The sequence below is a fragment of the Amorphotheca resinae genome (genome assembly GCF_003019875.1).
Source record: "Amorphotheca resinae ATCC 22711 unplaced genomic scaffold M430scaffold_11, whole genome shotgun sequence".
Lineage (NCBI taxonomy): Eukaryota > Fungi > Ascomycota > Leotiomycetes > Helotiales > Amorphothecaceae > Amorphotheca > Amorphotheca resinae.
The window spans coordinates 1246264-1266808 of NW_020194481.1; the positions used below are offsets into that span (position 1 = coordinate 1246264).

Genomic DNA, 20545 nt, shown 5'->3' on the forward strand with positions numbered 1-20545 from the left:
AAAGAGCTAGTCAGATGAGTACTTGCTATATTATATAAGAATAAGAGAGACTTATTAACTTTAAAAGAACCAAAGGAAAAAAAGAACCTCAGAAGTGAGCACTTCCACACTGCAGGAAGAATACCTGCCTCGCCTGATCACGCTTATTTACATAAGCAGCCCCGACGTGGGTGTCTGTCCATTCATGACCTTGACGTGCCATCACAGCACCGCGACGAAAGCCTTGAGACGAAAGCATCGAAAGCAATAATAAATATCCATTGACAAGAATTCACTTCGCCTTGGTCTACCAGCTTTATGAGCTCACCTCTGACCACCACCAGCCTTGTACCTCGACTCCTACAATCAATCAATCCTGACCCTTGACGATCAACACCACCGCCTTGGAATCCCCTTACTTCCTCACACGACCTACTTCTTCCTCCATTACGCCTGTACGCTCGACCTGTCTTGACGCCGGGGGGCTGCCAGGAGTGCCTTGCCAGCGTCACGACACTCTCCCTCCCTCCAACTCATAGCATCTCCTCGCCTCTTCCCTCCCCATCTCACCACTTCGACCGCTCAATTTGACACATCTCTACCCTCCTTCCACCCTCCTTCCACCCTTCAGCCCCGATCTTCTTTGCTCTATCGAGCTATCAAGGTGCTGCCCTCTCTACACAGACGGTTTGTGCGGCCTGCAGAGCAGCCGATGAACGTTCAGGGTCACGAAAGGTAGCCCAAGTTATCACAGCAATCATGGCAATTCGATATACAGCAGAGGAGTTGATACACCTGCGAGAATCGCCATTATCTTTATTGCGACCTCCAGGTCTACCCCCAGCAGAACAATGGATGGGGTAAGCTCTTCGTTGCTTTCGTTGAGTATACATGTTGACAGCTATTCAGACCAAAACCATCCGCAGATGCAACCCGTAACTCGACCAGTGCAACTGAACGAGCCAAAAACCATGACTCTAACGTACTGCTAGATCAGACAAGTAGACGTCCGCAGCATATATCACGGGGTAGTGCAAGTAAGGATACCACGAGACCAAGTAAACCAGCTGTGTGTACTAATGCTGCGCAGACCCTGAAGATATCATCCTTGGCCCTCCAAAGATGGCCTTCACGTCCTCAACATCTATTCGTAATGCGAACAAAACCTTTGATTCCCCTGACCACCCCCCTACCCGAGACGCTGACTCCCGCGACCGATACAACTTCCGTGGCATGAAGAGAGACACGGAGAATGAACTGCGAGATATGCGGGGCCACTCACTACGTAATAGACGGGCGGATGGCGATGCGGACAGTGATGGATGGAGCACCGTTAAACCTAGGAAGAGTTTCGGGACCGAAGGCGCTGAGCGCTTCAACGGCCGCATGGGGGTTGACAGGCACAAAGATGATGGGAGATTCAAGGATCGCGAAGATCGCGATACAAAGGATAGACCTCATCGCGGATTTGATAACTTTACTCGAGACAGGGATGCTGATCACGACCAAGAGCGCGATACCCGTAGAAATGGAACTGGTCGAGGTCGGAACGAATCATGGTTTCGAACAGATCATGACGGACCTCCCACACCGAGAGACCGTAATAGCACGGGAGACAGATTTGCTGACCGGAACAGAGGATGGAGAGAAAAGGACCGCGATGATAGAGTGGGAGATCGTGGAGACAATCGCCATGACCGAAGCGACCGGAGATGGGATAGAGACAGGGATCGGGACAGAGATAATAGGCAAGAACGCGAGCCTGAGTGGATGGACGAACCAGCGGGTGAGAGAAGTCAAGCTCATACCCAAGAGGAGTTTCAGAAGTGGAAAGAGCAGATGCAGGGTAAGGATAAAGCTGGCAGTGCCAAACCCCTTGTGGAAGAAAAGATTGATGCCGGAGGATCCTTTGGTTTGGAGAAGCTCAAAATTGACACTCCTCTGGCTATCGATACTGGTCCAGATAAGTTCTTTGGCATGTGGGCAGCCCAGAAAGATGAAAACGGTCTGGATTCAGGTATTGATGCAAAGAAAGAGGGAGTGGCCAAGCCTAAGACTGCCGGAAAAGCCTCGAGATTTACGTCTTTCTTCGCCCCGCAAGAAGACCCTGCTCGAAGACAAACAGAATCGAACCCTCCAGCGTCAGGAGCTTCTGCTGAGGGAGTTGGAGCTTTGTTTCAAAACACAACACCGGATTCTCGCGAGAAGGCAGCTTTCGCAGAATTGCTTCAGAAATTAAAAGGCCAACCATTGCCCGGTTCGGGTACCACCTCTCCAGCCAATGCTCAACAGCAACAAAAGCCCCCTGCTCCAGACAAACCGCAAAGCAATCCCATTCTTTCACCAGATGTTTTCCAGCAATATCGCCCTGATCGCCAGGAAGAAAGTCGGTCGAGCACACGTAATTCGCAGCCAGCTCTTCAGGATTTGCTAAATCAGCGTCAAGGAACTGGAAGCCAGCCAGCTGTGCGACCAGAACAAATGTTACATGAACTAGTTGGCCAACGTCAAAACGCTCTTAGCCAGTCGTCAGTGAGGCCAGACCTGCAACAGAGCCACAGCAATACCGAATTCCTTATGAATCTAATGCAAAGCGCCAAAGCAGCGCCTGAGCCGCAGCGAACTGAACAACTTTTACTGCGGATGCCACCCGGCCAGAAACCCATGGATCGACAAATTCAACAGCAGATTATGGAGGCTGAAATTCAGCGCGAAGCAGCAGCACAACGCGAACGTAGTGCCTCCCAGCGGCAAGCTCGTCCTCAATTACCACCCGGCTTCTTCGAAGACCCATCTACCTTCCAACGCGGTCCGCCGCCCCAGCATGAACGCCAGCCTCAACCTACCCAAATCTTACAACGCGCTCCGCCTCCGGGTCTAGATCAAATGCCACCAGGATGGGCTCAGCAGTCCGGCCTTCAAGGACCACCCCAGCAGCCAATGCGCCACCACATCGCACCCCCGCCTGGTCTAGGAGGCGCCGGCCCTGAAATGCGCAATCGTTTGCCGCCGCCGATGCAACAACAGATGTTCCCCCCTGGATTCTTACCTCCAGGTATCAGTGGCTTTCAAGGAGCGGATGTTATGGGTCCTCCAAGAATGCAACCTCCGCCAGGCTTCTACGCTCCGCCGCCTGGGTTCCTGCCTCCGGGTATGAATGGGGGCTTCCAAGGCCCGGAAGGGATGGCATTTGGAGGAGTGGGACCCTTCGATGGAAGGGGACCGCCACCGCCACAGGGTGCTTTCAGAAGGCAGTAGATGATGGACAGCAGCATACATCGGACAGGATGAGAATGGAGGACGTCGTGGCAGGGAGTTGAGCAAACAAAACAATGCCACGTTGTTAGTGAGGTTGAATAGCTAGATGGTGGGATTTGCTTAGCTTCTCTATGAAGCAATGATAGGATGTATTGCTGCCAGCCCTTGATCTTTGTTTCTCTATGTGACCCTCGTACGTGAATTGTACTAGTTTCGACGAGATGAATCCCATCTTAATAATACTTTCGATTAGTCCATCTTGAGGCTCATGGGGTCCAGCAGACCCGCGAACACATGTGGCACCTCCGCATTCGAAAATGCGGGGAGCTTTCCTCAGCTTGGGCTGGAAATCGAACATCGGATTGGATATAGGACCAAATAGCTTAATAACCTCTAGATATCACGTGAACTGAGCTGCAAGCGTTTCCATTTGAACTATTTTGATTCATTGTTATTCTATCACTGCAGACGCATATCTTCATTTGGTTCCGACTTTGAGTTATCGAGTTATCTATCGCCCTTTCCTATCAGCCTTGTCGAGTATGGTTGAAAAGGCTCTCCACGTCGACCCAGAAGTCAGAAGGAATTAATCACCTTTCGGGGTTCTTCTCTCGAAAGAGGAATATAAACATTATGGGCTGGTACTGTACTGTAGCCCGAGTCCCCAGAGTCCGGAGAAATCATATCATATGGTGGATCGAGACATTCTTTTCCTTCCCGAACAATTCATAGTACGCATCTGGAGCCGGGATTTCCTTCGCATCAGGCGGCCTCGTCAGATTCCGGCCCATCATCAAAGGGAGAGCGTTCTCCTCCTGCCATCTCACGATGGTGTCGAAGTCCCGACACTGATGATTGACGAAGAAGTCCGGGAAGGGCCACTTCTGCGTCTCCATCCAATTGAAGGTCAGCACGTCCGTGTTGCCCGCGCACATGATATTCTGCATCAGCATGTCGGTGCAGTGCGAGACGTGCACCCAATGCAGTTCCGAGTAGGGTTTCTTGCCGTGTTGCTCGTCGCGGTCGTACTCGGCCCATGCGAGATGGCGCAGGAGGTTCAGACAGTGGATCTGGTGGAAGATGTCTAGCTGCGCGACGTATGCGTCGGGACCGAGACCGTATTCTTCGGGGAATTTGACGGCGAGGGAGGGGTCCTTGCCGAGTCTTCGCACGTCGTCGGCGCTGATGGGAAAGGTGCGGATGTTGTCGAATGCTTCCCATGCATCGTTCACTTTGGGGTCGGGTTTTCGACCGTTGCGGTAGGGAGAGGGATGCTCGGACTCGAAAAGACTGCCGTCTGTCTGCTTGACGTATGTTGGAATTTCCACCCGGTCGAGAATGGGAGCTTCGAAAAAGGAGTCAGTTTCTGAACGCAATGGGAGAGCTGTGGATCCTTACAGAAAAAAGAGGTTTTCTTAAGAAGTCCATTTTTGACCCGCGCTTCTGCATGCTTCTGATAGGCTTGATGTAAGAGAACAGAGAGCGAGAAGAGGAAGAGAAGAATATTGAGGATCGTCCATAGCCAATGGCTCCTGCGCGATGGAGGTGATGCTCTTGTCCATTCTTCAGCATCCCGATTTTCTTCTAGAGATGAAGAGAGAAGGAGGTTTTCAGCGGAACTACCATCCTTTTCATTGCTTGGAAGCCCCGCAGATGAGGCTGTACTGGTCCATTTCGAGAACATTATGATATATGGTTTACAGAGTAAGCCATTGATACCCCACACCCGAGCTTCCAGAAGTTAAGTATCGGCCTTCTTGTTCTACAAAGAACTCTTCCAGGTTTATAGACGGATGAAGGAGCAGAAAAGTGTACGATTGCGCGCACAGTGCTCTGAGGGAGTCAAAATCTAGAACATCTTTGATCCACTACATATCCGGCAGGTGGTGATGCGATCGTCGTTATCGGCAGAAGACTTGTGGCCCGATAGCTTGGTACAGAGGAATACCTTCTGCGGCACAGTCTGCATGATGGCGGTGAAATCAATGGTTGACCTGTAAGCGGAATCCTCAATTGCCGTCTTACTCCGTACGTTATACCCCGCCACATTGATCTAGTGACTTTAACGTACAGTCGATAAGCATAACACCTGGGTTCCCCTTGCTAAATCTTCTATATTTTTAGCTTATCGAGTACGGGGAAGTCCACAACTGCCGTTTTGATCGCGTGTTGGCCAAAGAGTTTCGAATGCTTCGATTAAAGCACGATGTAAACGAGGTATCAATGCAACAATACAAATAATAATAAACTTGGTAAAAGATGGCTTGAACGGAAGATAGGAAGAATGTCTCACACCGAAGTATATCCATGCTTATGGATTATCCTGACTTCGCCGCACTTACGTAGGTTATCGCTCTACGAGCTCAAGCTCCTCTTTACGTACAATCAAACAGCCTTGAGTCAATGACAATCTGACATCGTGCTATCCGCTTACTGATAGGTCTGATAAACAACTATCTCCATGCAACTGCCTATTCCAGTATTCATGGCTCGTCTGCACTGAAGTGGCGGAAGAATCGCCGAGGGCGAGTAAGCAATAAACTAATGCCACTTCCCGCAGTTCTTCGACAGTACTTGCATTATATTGTAAACTCGATGGGTTGAAAAGTCTCGATTCCGAGCAAGACTATCTTCAAGTACCTTCCTGTTTCTATGCCTGGCGACACCTCCAACTTGCTGTGCCGTTTTCTCGTATTGATCGTTTCGAATGGCACTAGTCACAATACAATCCGGGAAGGCCCAAAGAAAAGAGGATGTTCAAGATAGCAAATATGTATACCCCACTTTGGGCAGTGTGATAGATTACAGGCTTTGAAAAGTGAACCATAAGAACACAGGCCGGCCCAGGAACCTATCATCAATAGCTCTCCCTCCCATCTCTGCGGATCAGATCTCGCCAGTCAATAACGGAATACACTCCTTGCGAGAAAAGTAGCCCGCAAAGTCAGAATGCTTTTCAGAAACATACTAGTTACTGTGACTGGGTTCGTGGCGTTGGGTATAGCTGCTCCCGTTGCTGGTAATAAATTTCCAATCCTCAAAACGGAATATCCGCTAATCGTCCCAGCACCCGTAGATGCTAGGAATTCAGGTGTGGCGGAGCGGAGCGAGGATAATGTTTATGGCCTCGCACACGCTCTGAAGATGGAGGGTGATGAATACAAGAAACGCGATGAGGATAACGTTTATGGACTTGCTCACGCTCTGAAGATGGAGGGTGATGAATACAAGAAACGTGATGAAGACAACGTTTATGGCCTTGCTCATGCTCTGAAGATGGAGGGCGATGAGTACAAGAAACGTGATGAGGATAATGTTTATGGCCTTGCCCATGCTCTAAAGATGGAGGGTGATGAATACAAGGCCTAATGGGTTCGGCGTCGGAGGGAATGGGAGCTTGCTGATCTGAGATTGCGTGTGGAGATGGCTCTCTTGGGTTATATACAGACCTGCTGCTGTCTCTAGATGACAAGTAGGTATAATAAGAAAATCCAACATCTAATGGAAGGAAAATAAAATCCATTTCTCACAAGGTGACTTGACGGGTAGTCACTGCCACTCCACGGAGTCGCGGACGCGTAAATGGAATGTTTCGGTATGAATAATGAGGTACGGAAAACTCAAACCACATATGCTTTCCTCAACTAGGGGGGCGTATGGTGCTGTAAAGCAGGCGAATATCACGATGGGTGATATTCCAAAGCAACACTACCTGGAGCCGCATGATACCTGGTTTTATAGATAAATTTAGCTGAGGAACAGGGTTCATGGCTAACTTATGACTCCAGAAGTTCTTTTTGATCGAAATAAAGAGAAGGTACTTTCGTACAAGGTATGACTTAGAAATAAATGTGCTAATATCACCATCCAGATATTTGAATATCTTCGGAGCCTGGGGACCTTCTGATCAACCAGGCCTTTGCTCATCTCGAAATCTAGATTCTCGCTCACCACTAGGCTGTACGGTAGAGTCAGGGATGAGAAGCTTAATGGTGTTGGAACAACTAAGTACCGTTGACATCGACATTTCACTTTGAAAATGAGAAAATGAGGACAATGTAAACTCGGTAGGGACATGTTAGAAAGATGTTACTGCCTCAGTCATCAATACCTACTGCACATGTATGCACGGCGGAGACTTCGGAGGATAAATATGCCGGCACTAGCGGCCGCAGACCCGCAGAGCCTCAGACCATGAACGTCTCGGATGATGATCCTCGAAACTCCACCAAACGAAGAGACAAAGAGACATATAACCGCTCTCCTAGATTCTTCCTCGCCCAATCAAAGATTTGCGATTTTGATACATAGGTACTGGATAGTTGGTTGCCGTGTACATACCAACTAACGTGGGGATCTCTTCGACAGCTCGGTCTCCAGCGCCCAGCATGGGGGCCTCAGCGATCAAGGAGCAGCGCGACAGTAAGCGGATCATGCGTTGCCAGCGGTACCTCGACTGATGACGGTGAACAGTTATTCTGGAGAAGATCAAGCAGATAACTCGAGGAGACGTAGGTGTTCTGATACCAATACCGTGGCCGTGCTGACGCGCTCTTAAGTGGAAGGTGCTGGTCATTGATGAAGGGGCCAAGAAGATTATAGACAATGTCCTTAAGGAAGATGATATCCTCAACGAAAACATCGCGAGTACGTAATATTGGGCGACAAGAGACCCGCAGCTAAGATGGGAGCAGACATCGAAAGGATCGAGGAGAGGAGGGGGCCGAATCCCGATATGGATGCCATATACATACTATCCCCAGAGCCACATATTGTCGACTGCCTCATGGCTGATTTTGAGCGTCGGAGATACCGAAAGTCATACTTAGTATGGCTTGCCCTCCTTCACCCCCAGATGCGCCGGCGCATCGACTCTTCGGCAAATGCGAGAGAACAACTGGCAGGATTCGAGACATTATCAGTAGACTTTTTCCCCCGGGAATCACAGTTAATTACATTCAGAGATCCGTATAGTTTTCCCATATTATACCATCCAGCTTGTAATGAGCTTGTTCGGGATCATATGCAACTCTTGGCACAGAAGGTCAGATCTCATGTTACTTGTTTCACAAATGCCATGCTGAATGTTGTATCTTAGATTACCGGAATTTGCGTCTCACTGGGCGAATACCCAAAGATCCGATACTACAGGCCACGAAATCCGATACACGAAGCCAGCGTTCTCTGTTCGCATCTTGCGCGATTTGTACAAGATGAGTTGGATGCATACGCGAAATACCACACGAACTTCCCACCTCAAACTGCCCGGCCACCGGGAGTTCTCCTAATCACAGATAGGTCAATGGACCTCATCGCGCCACTGATCCATGAATTCACATATCAAGCCATGGCACATGACCTCTTGCCCATCAAGGAAGGGGATAAAGTGCTCTACAGAACTGTCGTGCGTGAAGGGAGCTCAGACGCGGTGGAGAAAGACATGGAGATAGGCGAGAAGGATAAGATCTGGGTCGATAATAGACACAGACATATGAAGGATACAATTGAGAAGCTGATGGGAGATTTCCAAAAATTTATCGACGAAAACCCGCATTTCACGAACAGCGATGGAGATGCTACCAGTCTTAATGCTATCAAGGATATGCTGGCAGGGTTACCACAATTCCAAGAATTGAAGGATGCATATTCATTGCACTTGACTATGGCTCAAGATTGCATGAACATATTCCAGCAGCACAAGCTACCTGATATTGCATCAGTGGAGCAAACACTCGCGACTGGACTAGACGAGGACTTCCGAAAACCAAAGAATATTGCAGACCAAATTGTCCGGCTGCTAGATGACGAGAGTATTGTCCCAACGGATCGGTTGAGACTCATACTGCTCTACGTAATATATCGCGACGGACTGATACCCGAAGATATCCAGCGGCTCCTATCGCACTCCTCTCTCCCACCCAATGACTTTGAGTCGGTCGCCAACATGGAACTCCTTGGAGCACGTGTATCAAAAGCCCTCAAAGACATCAAACCTGCACCTCCACCTTTGTTTCCTCGCAAGACCGTCCCGACAGCGGAAGAAGAGGAGTATGCTTTATCACGCTACGAACCGGCGCTCAAGCTCATGCTAGAAGAATGCGTCAAAGGAACACTAGATCAAGGGATCTTTCCTTATACCAAACCGCCTCTGGATAACTCTGACGAAATGGCTGCGCAGGCGCAAACCTCACTTCGAAGTGCTAAGCCAACTTGGGCGCGAAGCCGGACTGAACGGAACGAGATCCGGCAGAGAATTATTGTGTTTGTGGCCGGTGGAGCTACGTACTCGGAATCTCGGGCTTGCTACGAAGTCTCCAGATCGAGTGGGCGGGACATTTTTCTTGCCACAAGCCACATGCTTACCCCCTCCTTATTTGTCAAGCAAGTAGGAGATCTGAGCCAAGATCGACGGAAGCTAGGTTTACCTGTAGATCGACCAAAACCCAAAGCCCCAGCTCACTTATTCGAGCGGGAGGAGCCCAAACCAGCTGGAGTTGCCACCGGCGGCCCCGTATCAAGACACGCAGTGGGATTACCCGGAGGGCGGGTGCCGAGTAGTGCAGCTGCGCCGCCACCCCAACATCATGCTCCAGGGACGACATACGATGCCAGGCTCGTTCCGACTGCGGGGCTGGCTGCCATGAGCATCAATTCCGCCGGTTCGAAGCCGTTGAATGGCGAGAAGTTAGAGAAGAAAGGTAAGTCATCAAAAGACGAAACGGGGGAGAAGAAGAAGAAGAAGGGGTTTTTTGGGAAGAAGTTGTGAGCCGAGGGCGAGAGGTCCTAATGAAGGAGGCTTTTTGGCGTGGCGTTGGAGGACATAGCTGCTGGCAGGCGACAACAACATATTGACGATGATGAGAGATGGGATGGATGAGTATGGATGTAATAATAGCAGGACGTAGCGTTCCTATGTTGATAGCGATGGATTGACATCTACAACTAGACATGGAGAAGTTGCCTGGATAGCTTACTATATTCCATTGTGTATTGTAATGTTAGTTTACGATAGTCTGTAAAAGGGGAGGCATTTGGCAAAAGGGGTCAAACGTGGAGGCTCGGCGGATTAACAATAGCCCGGACAACCCCGCTACCCCACCAACAACCGCTCCCGACTCCAGCTCTTCCTCTGTATTGAGGAGGGAGGATCTGATAAACAAAACACCTTTTGACTTTCTTTGATTCGCTTTGCGTAGCATATGCCGTTTCTACTGTCGCGGGCAGAATGTCCGTCTCGGCAAAAGTCCTGTCAAGTCCCTCGCCTATTCACTCGAGGCTCGGGCCGTCGAGTCGGGTCCAGCACATTCACTCAATATCACTTCGCTATGCGTGACTTATGCGAAGACGCGCGACTCTTCTTGTTCACGGAGCGCGTCTGTGAAGACAACTTCGCGCTCTTTCGATCTTTCCTCCACTTACAACATCGACACCAACCATTGCACCTCGAACAGCGTCAAGACTCTCAAGTAGAATGGGGGCACAGAACAGCACTGCCAACAGACTGGCGTCGTCAAAAGACAAAACTGGACTTTCTCGTTCTGAACAACTTCACGCTCTCTACTCCAAGTTCCACTTCGAATGCCGATCTTGCCACACGCTGTTTACATACAACGAAGTCAGCTCGAACGTCTGGCCCTGGTTCGTTTCCCCGGGTATCTTTCGACCTGATGTCCAATCCCAGATCTCCAAGCTTCGCTGCAAGGTATGCACTACGTCGACGTGCCTTGGCTGTGGTGAGAGACCAACATTAAACAAGACCACTGTTGTCACATCTATTGGCTCTTTGAATCATTGCTGCGAGGGAGCCAGACTCTTAGGTATCTGGCTGATTCTCTGCCACTTTGATCAGAAGGAGCTAGAGCTCCGTGTTGCATCTAACAACTCGAAGAAACAGGATGAGGCCAATCTTTCTAAGGACTCGGGGGTTGGGTACGAAGCAGGATACGCCTCCGCGGGTTACAAGACATCGGCCGCTCCCCCTGCTCCGACACATGAGCATTCGGATTCCTTGATCGCCTCTGTCCTTGCCCTACTTGAGGGTTTCCTACCTGACGTGGAGTTGGCCTCAGCCTCCCCTGCGGAGGATCTCAATGAGTAAGCATACCCCAAGGACCAGCTGCTTCCTTCTTTGCACGGATTGATTTATGCATTGTCCTTAGTTTTGGGACACCCACGCCCCCAGCTAAGAAAGTTACTGATTCTTGAATGCTTTAGGTTATTACTCTTTCAGACAAGCTTTCTGATGGATCGTATTTGTGCTTTGATCCGCAACGACTCCATCAAAGAGATCACAGAGCGATCTACCCTCTACCATAGCCTGTTTTCATTTGTTGAAAGCATAGCTGAGAATCCTAAGCTTATTCAGCTCCTCTTTGAACAACAACCAAACCGAAAGAAGAGCCCTGGTCTTCGAGCTCTTAGTATTGGAGAAATGAAGCAAGGATTTCATGACTTGAGAGACTTGTCACCATCCTTGTATACTTGCTTCAGCAACACCTATCGGCAAGCTAAAGTGTTCCTGGAACTTACAGAGAAGGATGCTGAAGCCAATTATCAAGGGAAGCGACCCTCTAGCCACCCCAAAGGCCAAGACCCGATCGATATCTGCAACAGAATTATCAAGCTTTACTGCTCACTTGAGGCTCAGTGCGAATCTCTCGACAACAGCATTCGTTCTATGGAAGGCTTCAAAAACCCCTGGACGAAATTTGCCGAGGAAAACAGAGTGACGTTTACTGACGAGGTTCTGGAAAATCACCGTTTTGCCAAGATGTTTCGCAGCCTCACTTCCACGACCAAAGACCGGATGCTTGCCATCGGAAAGGAGATTTCTAATATGACAACATCGCTCCCAGATGGTGTATTTGTAAAAGTTGCGGAGTCCCGCTCGGATGTGATGAAGGTGCTTATTATCGGAGTGGAAGGTTCTCCATATGCAGGAGGATTATTCAAGTGAGTTAAACAACCAAAAGACAACCCTCTACTGACTGACGATTCGCACTAGCTTCGACATGGTTCTTCCGAGTAACTATCCTCACAGTCCTCCGAAGATAGCTTTTGTCCTGCAAGGAGTCGATTCTGAGAGTCCCGCAATGAATCCAAATCTTCATCATGGAGGCGATGGTTAGTATTTTCGTTTCTTCTAAGCCCTTCTCCACCCAGAATTTCATCTCATCCACTTTTGTCTGCTCGATAATACCCGCTATATTTGAACACTGGATTGTCGTACTTACACGTATGCATAGTTTGTCTTTCGATTCTCAACACTTGGCCCGGTGACCCAAGCCAAATGTGGCAGCCGAACCAGAGCACCATTCTTGCTGTACTTGTCAGCATCCAAGCAATGATCCTTGGAGCACCTTTGCCTTGGCTCAATGAACCAAGCTTCACAGATGACGACGAAAACCCACAAGCCTTTCAGCACAAGATGCAGATTCAAATCAAGACCGTCAGACATGCTATGATTGGCTGGCTAATCAAGATGAAAGGACCGAATCCCAAGTCTAATGCAAGCCCCTGGTTCGATATCATCGAGAAATACTGGGAATACAACAGCCAAAAAGTCATAGACACTGTGGAAGAATGGGCAGTAGAGAATCCGTGGCTGAACGATTACAATAAGAGCCAAATAACAATGATGGGCTTCTTGCCGACCGAACCGCCGCAGGAGAGAGTGCCAATAATGAAAACATCTGTGGACCTAGTCCAAAGACTGCAGCAGCTGTTGTTGATGGCGACAGATGAGGAAGAGAATTCTTCAGACCACAATAAGTCAGTGTCTTCAGATGATTCCGCTTTGTCTACTATTGAGGAACTGGACGAATCTGGCTCCAACAAGGAGAACAATGGTGGTGTAGGCAAAGGGAAGCGCAAAGCTGACGACGACATATCGAAAGTCTCCAAGAAGCACAAGGCCAAAGAGTCAAAGCGTCAGAAGACAGTGAAGTGGGTCTACACGAGCGGCCAAACACGCAAGGACGTCCGCGCTGCATGCGAGGCGCTCAATATCAAACCATCTCGAGGCATTGACGACACGATTAGGCGACTTCAGGAGCGCGTCAATATTGACACGGAGAAGATGCACAGCGAGGTAGCATTGAAGTACGGCAAGCTCGTCAGTTCCTCTCTCGAGAGTGACGAAGATGATGATGATGACAGTGCCGACGATGCGGATATTCTACCCTAAAGTGGTAAACGTCCTATCATTCGCTTTCTCTTCTTCATACACTCTTTTTCCACACACCTTTTTTTCGTATGTTTTCTTTCGGCAATTTCTGAACTGTTGACGTGGGCGTCAACTGTGATGGACTTTTAATCGGAAGCACTGCACGTAATGTGCGTGTGTGGAGTTGATATGGAACTGGTCTTTCAGCCATTCCTGAGCTATCAACATGGAGGCGTTAATTAAGGTGGCTTTTTCTTTTCTTCTAATCGGAGGTGCGGCATGTAACGTGCATGGAGTTGATATTCCGAACTGGTTTTGAACCTTTTCTGAACTATTGACATGGAGGCGTTAACTATGCTGGATTTTTCACCGGAATGCTGCATGTGACGGGCGTGGAGTTGACATGGAAATGGTAATTCAACGGAGGAGTTAAGGACAGGAGTTCAGCAGACCCAGATCACTGGCTTATTGACATGGAATGATACCAAAGAAATGCATTACGTTCTTTTACTCTTAATTTCGTAAATTGCTATTGCGGAGCTAATTGAAGTGATTTTAACTCTTAATCAATATAGTCTCTATTACGCTTCCACCTCTCGATAGGGCAATTAGCCATCGACTCCCCTGTATTACCAAAGGCAAGGCAGCTGAGGATGGGCGCGTCCCAATCACTCCACTCATGGTATTCTTAGGATCAATTGTGTGAGTTCTGCTCACGGAGCCGAAACTCCAGGCTATTGAGGAAGTGTAAGTCTTAGCTTTCAGCACTTGATAGCCAAGACTTGTCCAATATTGACAATGACCACGGTTCCTGCCTTGCCCTGGAACCCTTTTGTACGGGCGGTATAGCACCGATTTAAACTGTACCCAACGTGCGGGCAAGCGTATGTAGGGCTTTTTCATCTTGTACTTCGACTTCCAGCCCAAGCCAAGAATCGCTTCCATCCGTCCCAATGCCGCCCATAGTTATATTTTCCAATGTCCCGCCCCACGCCATCAACCACCCCCTAAATACCTCTCCACATCCTCATTCCTATAAAACAAATCGCGCAGCCTCTGGCCCTCCCTCCTATCTTTCTCATACATCTTCCTCGCTCTGCCCGCATCCACCTTCTGCATCTTCTTCACCCTCCTCTCCGTTGTTCCCGGCGGGGGTACCACAACCCCGATGCCCAGCTTATCATCTTTCGGCTTCGTCTTGATCGGGTATTGGATTCCTTGCCCTGACGCGCCCAGCCCGAGTCGCGAATCTGGATCCCAGCCGTAGGCTGCGAGGTAGGCGAGCCCCTTGCGGTTGCGGTCCAGGTGTGATGGCGGGTGCGAGTGCGTGAGGCATACTTGGTGCGCGAGAGATGCCTCATGGGGTCGCGCTTTGGGAGTCGATTGTGCCGCCACCGCCGATTGAGGGAGTGTGGCGTCTGAGCTTGCAGCGGGAGAGCTTGAGGAGAGAGGAAGGCTGCAGATCTCGCAGAGTTGCGGTTCGGAGGGCTCATTTGTTGGAGTTGTTGGTTCATTGGCGGGTGCTGCTGGCGGTGGATGGGGAGTATCAGGGCCTGCTGTGCTCTTTTCGGAGGAGACTGCGTCTTTTCGCAGGACAAGACTGAGGTAGAAATCGCTCACTGATTTCGCAGGGGTGGTGCTCGGCGGCGCTACAGCGGTGGAAGAGGAGCTCGACGGTACGAACTTGACTCTCTTGCGCTTTATACCAGCCCCAAAAATCCTCTGGTCTTGGAGAGGGACCTCGTAGGTCTCGTCGTCGGACATACCGCCGAACCGTTTATATTTGTGGTGTTGAAGAAGTTGGGGTGGCGATCACGGACGGTTGTCGCTGTCTTTAGCTCCGGCCTAAATTTAAGCTTAAGTATTGCCGCTCTTTACCGCCTTTCTGTGGCTGGAAATAACTCTCTCCCCTTTCCAACCTCTTACTTCGTGTCAACAACTCCACGATCTGGCCCTACACAACCAATTTTCACGACAATGCCTGTATACATTGTCAAGGAAGCCTTTAAGGGGAACATAACCTGGCTTCCCAATGGCTTCACCTTTATTAAAGTCGTGGCTATCCTGTCCGCCATTGCCCTCTTAAAATGGTACTCGACGGGCAGACCGAACACCTCGGAGCGGCAGATGCACGGGAAAGTGATCATGATCACCGGCGGCACATCTGGAATCGGAGCTTCCGTCGCCCTTGAACTCGCGCAACGAGGCGCGCAGATTGTTCTCCTGACCCACCAACCGCCCTCCGATATGTTCATTGTCGATTTTATCGAAGACCTACGCGACCGGACGGGAAACGAGTTGATATACGCGGAGCAGGTGGATCTATCTTCTCTCTACAGTATCCGACAATTTGCTACGAAATGGATCGATAACGCTCCTCCCCGGCGACTCGACATGATTATCCTATGCGCGGCGACGCTCACCCCGCCTGGGAAACCGAGGGTCGTCACGAGAGAAGGAATCGAGGAGACATGGATGGTGAACTACCTAGCGAACTTCCACCTACTCAGCATCCTGAGCCCTGCGATCCGCGCGCAGCCGCCGGATCGCGACGTGCGCATCGTGTTCGCGACGTGCTCCTCATACGTGAATTCCGCGCCGGTCGACGACGGCAGCGTCGCGATGACGAAGAAGGATTGGACGCCGGCGAAGGCATACGCGAGGAGCAAACTCGCACTGACGATCTTCGGACACGCGTTTCAGAAACATTTGGACGCGTATAAGAGACCCGATGAGATGCCGATGAATGCGCGCGTGATATTCGTGAACCCGGGATATTCGCGGACGCCGGGGATGCGACGGTGGCTGACGCGTGGGACGCTCTGGGGACTATCGATATATTTGGTTTTGTGGCAGACGGTTTGGATCTTGTTGAAGAGCGCGGAGGGCGGAGCACAGAGTTTCTTATACGCGGCTATGGAAGGTAGCTTGGGGCGAGGGAGCGGCGGAAAATTGATCAAGGAGTGTCAGGAGATAGGGTTCGAAAGGAGCGATGTGAAAGACGAGGCCGTGGCGAAGAAGCTCTGGGAGGGCAGCGAGAAGCTGATCGAACGAGTTGAGAGGGAGGAAGCCGTCCGCCGAGCCCTAGAGAAGAAGGAAAAAGAAGAGCTGGAGAAGAAGCAGAAATCGAACAAGGACAAGAACCAGCAGAACGACGAGAAGAAGCCCGCCCCCGCGACAAAGGCACCCGAGACCAAGTCTCGAAAGCAGAAGAAAGCTAAATAGTTTTGCATTTATTACCTGACCTTTTTTCCTAGGTAGCTAGCTCATACGAAAACTGGCCAACTTCGCTTCGAACACGCTTCCCACATCTCACCCGTCTATTCACATCATTTCTCAATCATTCAAACATCAACAGTCTCTCGAGAGACCTTCCCGTACCTGATGTTGATATCTACAGAGATGACTCGTACGCCACCGTTCCCAGATCCCAGAGCATTATATGGTATCTTCCATTACATCCTTTATTACATGCCGTATATCCAACTCAATCATAGATGCTCGTTAGTCAATCCTGGAAAGGAAACGTGGCCCCAGCACAAGGCTTTTGCTTCGACGCCCATGCCGCAATTCTCGTTCTATTCCAGCTACTTTGCCACCTCTTGCCATCTTCAGGCTTGTGCTTTTCGCCGAACCTAAAGTTTTTCGTTCCTAAGGTGCACCCGTCACCAGTGTAGAGCGATTGGAAGCAGTCGGGATTGTGCGCGCACGCTTCGGTGCAATCTTCCGCAGAACCAATACCAGAAACTGCTTCATCTTCGCTCTTATTGTCCCAATCCTCGAGGGAGTCGGGTATTGTATCAAAGATAAGATCTTTGAAGATTTCTGAATATAGCACCGGTGCCTGCAAGCACATGAATGTTAGTAAACTTCTGGGTGTAAAAGAGCTTCTAGGCGGCACCTACGCTTTTGTTTTGCCTTCGTTGTTCAAAGTTCCCAAGTCGCTCTGCATCAGCAGGAGTTATGTGGTGCATAGTCACAAGCGGTTGGCACCAGTGGTCAGAAGCAAAGGGTATCGTGTCTGGTGTTTCTCCATTGATGGTAGGCCATGAATTCATCACTTCTATACCGTATTCATGCAAAACTTGAGCGAGAACCCAGTCGCCACAGCAATTTTCGTGCATTTTGGAATCCCATTGCGCAGCTGTACCGTTATGACTGAGGAAGTTGCGTGTTGCTGCATTTGAAAGCAACATCCCGCTTCCGCCATGGGCGAAAGGCTTTCCAACGATGAAGGATAAGGACCCTAGGAAGGATTCCTTAGATGGGTCAAGCCTTTGTATCCATGCTAATAGGCTTGACCATATGACATAGGTATCAGCATCGATGTGGAAGTACCAGTCCATGTCCGGTTGGAGAGCCCAGGCCTTCTCAACGATGTGGAGATTCTTATATTTGTCGAGCGTCCATGCCGCCAAGTCCTCGGGCCTTCGTGGGTCTTTGAAATCCCGCAAGATACTAACAATCTTAGCGGGATCTTGTAGTTCCTGCTGTTTACGATAGATGTCGAAGTCCGAGTTTCCGTCCTTGACCTCAGCTGGAATTGTGTCCAGCGCATCGTAGATTTGTGTTTCTCCAATCTTCTGTTCCATGTCTGAGAAGACATAGACGTATGGTGCGCACCGTAGGGACGTTCGCAGTTGCGTGGGAAGCTTTTCGGGTGCTTCGGTGGCTCCGGTTTTGACTGTAATTACTACGCGCTCAAGTCCTGAGAACGCACCGCATACATCGTCATCGTTCCCCGAGTTCCAGCTCCATTTTGACCGATATTTAGCCTCTACTGGTAGTGAGAGGTACAAATGGACGATAGCGAGCAGCACTAACGCCACGACAAGAAAGCGAAGGCTTGAGGAGCGGCTACTCGGGCGAATCTGTAGTCTGAACATAGGTAGGTAGGTAGATATCATCAACCGAGAAGTGAGAAGTGAAGATAGAGTCGGGAGAAGGGTTTGACGAACATCTTTAGAGCTGGAATAGTCGACACTTAACCTTCATCACCTTCTCAGGAGTGTAGGGCGTTTGCTAAGCGCTGTTGAAATTTAGGATTGCAATATTTGAGGGGCTAAGCGCCCATCAGCGGTACGGGGACCCCGCGTCGATTGGTTCGTTCCGTTTCGGCGCTTAGAACCCTGTTACGATAATGTTACGAGAGGCGGCAAACTCACCAACACAAAGCCACGTTTTGAAATGGACTGTCTCGACTATCTATCGTCGCGCCCAGTTTCAAGTACTGACCTACAGGAAGACCGATGACAGCGAGCTTTTTAGAAGTTGTTAGCCCGTTCCATCGTGAACTTTGGGGAATTTGGGTCAGGGGCTGCGGACCGATCCGGGATCGCAGCCAGGCGACAACCCCCCCTATAGTTTCGGATTTGGTATATTTGGTATAAAACCGCCACCAACAAATATCCAACAACTCATGATAATGCAGCACTGTTGGACCAAAGCAGCCCGAAGTATTTCCTTGATGAATCCGTCTTTCCGCACCCGCCCTTCTTGTTCTCTCAAAAGTATGTGTGAGATCACGACTAAAGCTCTATTGAGAATTTCCTTATGTTCCTGCTCGCTCTTTTCATCGCGCTCTTAGTTGCTGCCGTCACTGGCGCAACAACTAATCAGTTTATATTCCCAACTCCTCAAGATTTCAACCATGCAAACGTTGATGGCTCGTTCCCAATTGGAAGTACCATCAATGTACAGTGGGAAACGATCTGGGAGACTGTGACCCTGGTCCTCTGGCAAGATGGACCACTGCCATTCCAATACCTTCCAAATTCTCGTATGTGTTCAGCGGGAGTTACTCGTAAAATTAGAGCAAGCTGACAGTTTTCCAGTGGGACTCGTGAATACCACCTCGTTCATATGGACCGTCAACCTTAGCGGAACGGGTGGAAACCCACAATTCAATCTGAGTGCAGGAGAAACTTTCTTCTTCGGCGTGTTTCAAACCGGAACCACGAATCTCTTTGAGAGTCAATACATCAACATCACCAGCAACGCAGTCGCGTCTCCGGCATCTTCAAGCACGACGGCCGTTCAAACCTCTACGGCCTCCGGTACCAGTTCAATGCCTCCACCCTCAAGCACTTCAGTAACTCCAACCTCCGGTAGCCAAACACCTTCGGCATCACCCTCTTCAAGTCCATCGGCTAAGGGAGGATTGAGTACCGCAGCCAAAACAGGACTGGGCGTTGGGCTTGGTGTTGGAGTCGTCGCCCTCACTGCAGGTCTCGGTGCGGGATACTTTCTCCACAGACGCAAGAAGGGTTCAGCCGCCGATGCTCATCTCATAGAAGAACATCCCCAAGACGGGCCGGAGGGCAAGCAACTGGTGGAGGCCCTGCAAGAAATGCCGCAGACTCAGGCCAAGGCATGGAAGCCTGCGCGGTCGATCTATGAGTTGTGAGAATGGATAATCTGTCGGATATGTAACATTGGACCCTTTCTCTAGTTGATTTAGCGATGTTCCCGAGTCAAAAGGCTTGTTCATACACGGCTATTACTGATTGGTGGAGAATGAGGCGCCTCGAATTAAGGTTAATGCAAGGGTCGGGAAGCGAGGAAATGACAGGTTTGCATAAAAGCTTGTGCATGCACCAGAGAGGTTCGGAGCCAATCACATGGGCCGGGTGGCTGCATAAGGGTTCGCGACATCCGGGTTCCATAACGTAGCATCGGACAATCGTATTGTCGTATTGTCGTTTTGCCGATACGATGCCCAAATAAATAATCTCCTCCTTTTGTCGTTCTTTGTCTCTTTGACGTTTCGTTCTCTTTTCTCTTCTGTTCACTTCTGCCTCTTCTTCTTCAAGAAGAACACAGGGGAAACACCTTCGTTCTCTTCTCTGCCACCGCTTTCTTTCTTTCTTCTGCGAATAAGCGCCCCTTCTTTTGCCCCTCCTGCAATATTTGACCCTGCTATGCGGCTCTGCAGTACTTGACTGATACTGATCAGCACTTACATTCCTTTCTCTACCTACGAGTCCAACTAGGTCCATTTTCTTCTATTATCGAATTCACTTCACCATACCCCCGCCATTCCATCACAGAAGTCGGCCTCTTAGACCGCTACGGCCTTGAGTTGCTCGTCATGGCACCCAAGGATGACTTCGAGGGTGGAGGCGAGTTATTGGAAAAGACGAC

General features: G+C 49.8%; 9 protein-coding genes across 9 annotated transcripts; 6 read left to right on the forward strand and 3 right to left on the reverse strand.

The window, feature by feature from the left end:
* Positions 1 to 738: 738 nt before the first annotated feature.
* M430DRAFT_22251 (hypothetical protein) lies at positions 739 to 3237 on the forward strand (the record flags this gene model as incomplete). The annotated part of the gene is made up of 3 exons (XM_024864666.1): positions 739 to 839; positions 889 to 1016; positions 1070 to 3237. 3 exons carry the CDS (start codon positions 739 to 741, stop codon positions 3235 to 3237), a joined length of 2397 nt encoding a protein of 798 aa, XP_024718097.1.
* A 426-nt stretch (positions 3238 to 3663) lies between these two features.
* M430DRAFT_127570 (hypothetical protein) lies at positions 3664 to 5020 on the reverse strand. The gene is made up of 2 exons (XM_024862028.1): positions 4636 to 5020; positions 3664 to 4582 (listed from the first exon to the last, which is right to left on the reverse strand). Exons 1-2 carry the CDS (start codon positions 4919 to 4921, stop codon positions 3918 to 3920), a joined length of 951 nt encoding a protein of 316 aa, XP_024718098.1. The 5' UTR covers positions 4922 to 5020; the 3' UTR covers positions 3664 to 3917.
* Positions 5021 to 6186: 1166 nt separating this feature from the next.
* Positions 6187 to 6606, forward strand: M430DRAFT_22253 (hypothetical protein; the record flags this gene model as incomplete). Its single annotated transcript, XM_024864667.1, has 2 exons — positions 6187 to 6256; positions 6305 to 6606. The coding sequence occupies 2 exons, from the start codon at positions 6187 to 6189 to the stop codon at positions 6604 to 6606; spliced, it is 372 nt and encodes a 123-aa protein (XP_024718099.1).
* Positions 6607 to 7467: 861 nt separating this feature from the next.
* On the forward strand, positions 7468 to 10203 carry M430DRAFT_127573 (hypothetical protein). Its single transcript, XM_024862029.1, has 5 exons — positions 7468 to 7659; positions 7711 to 7748; positions 7797 to 7884; positions 7932 to 8281; positions 8336 to 10203. Exons 1-5 carry the CDS (start codon positions 7626 to 7628, stop codon positions 10001 to 10003), a joined length of 2178 nt encoding a protein of 725 aa, XP_024718100.1. The 5' UTR covers positions 7468 to 7625; the 3' UTR covers positions 10004 to 10203.
* Positions 10204 to 10378: 175 nt separating this feature from the next.
* M430DRAFT_180599 (hypothetical protein) lies at positions 10379 to 13440 on the forward strand. Its single transcript, XM_024863786.1, has 4 exons — positions 10379 to 11331; positions 11452 to 12189; positions 12242 to 12360; positions 12483 to 13440. The coding sequence occupies exons 1-4, from the start codon at positions 10709 to 10711 to the stop codon at positions 13421 to 13423; spliced, it is 2421 nt and encodes an 806-aa protein (XP_024718101.1). The 5' UTR covers positions 10379 to 10708; the 3' UTR covers positions 13424 to 13440.
* Positions 13441 to 14398: 958 nt separating this feature from the next.
* On the reverse strand, positions 14399 to 15181 carry M430DRAFT_146266 (hypothetical protein; the record flags this gene model as incomplete). The annotated part of the gene is made up of 1 exon (XM_024862999.1): positions 14399 to 15181. The coding sequence occupies exon 1, from the start codon at positions 15164 to 15166 to the stop codon at positions 14399 to 14401; it is 768 nt and encodes a 255-aa protein (XP_024718102.1). The 5' UTR covers positions 15167 to 15181.
* Positions 15182 to 15379: 198 nt separating this feature from the next.
* Positions 15380 to 16627, forward strand: M430DRAFT_108280 (hypothetical protein; the record flags this gene model as incomplete). The annotated part of the gene is made up of 1 exon (XM_024861200.1): positions 15380 to 16627. One exon carries the CDS (start codon positions 15380 to 15382, stop codon positions 16625 to 16627), a length of 1248 nt encoding a protein of 415 aa, XP_024718103.1.
* A 283-nt stretch (positions 16628 to 16910) lies between these two features.
* M430DRAFT_22258 (glycosyltransferase family 31 protein) lies at positions 16911 to 18288 on the reverse strand (the record flags this gene model as incomplete). The annotated part of the gene is made up of 2 exons (XM_024864668.1): positions 16911 to 17246; positions 17308 to 18288. 2 exons carry the CDS (start codon positions 18286 to 18288, stop codon positions 16911 to 16913), a joined length of 1317 nt encoding a protein of 438 aa, XP_024718104.1.
* A 277-nt stretch (positions 18289 to 18565) lies between these two features.
* M430DRAFT_180626 (hypothetical protein) lies at positions 18566 to 20077 on the forward strand. Its single transcript, XM_024863787.1, has 2 exons — positions 18566 to 18912; positions 19237 to 20077. Exons 1-2 carry the CDS (start codon positions 18822 to 18824, stop codon positions 19806 to 19808), a joined length of 663 nt encoding a protein of 220 aa, XP_024718105.1. The 5' UTR covers positions 18566 to 18821; the 3' UTR covers positions 19809 to 20077.
* The last annotated feature ends 468 nt before the right edge of the window (positions 20078 to 20545 follow it).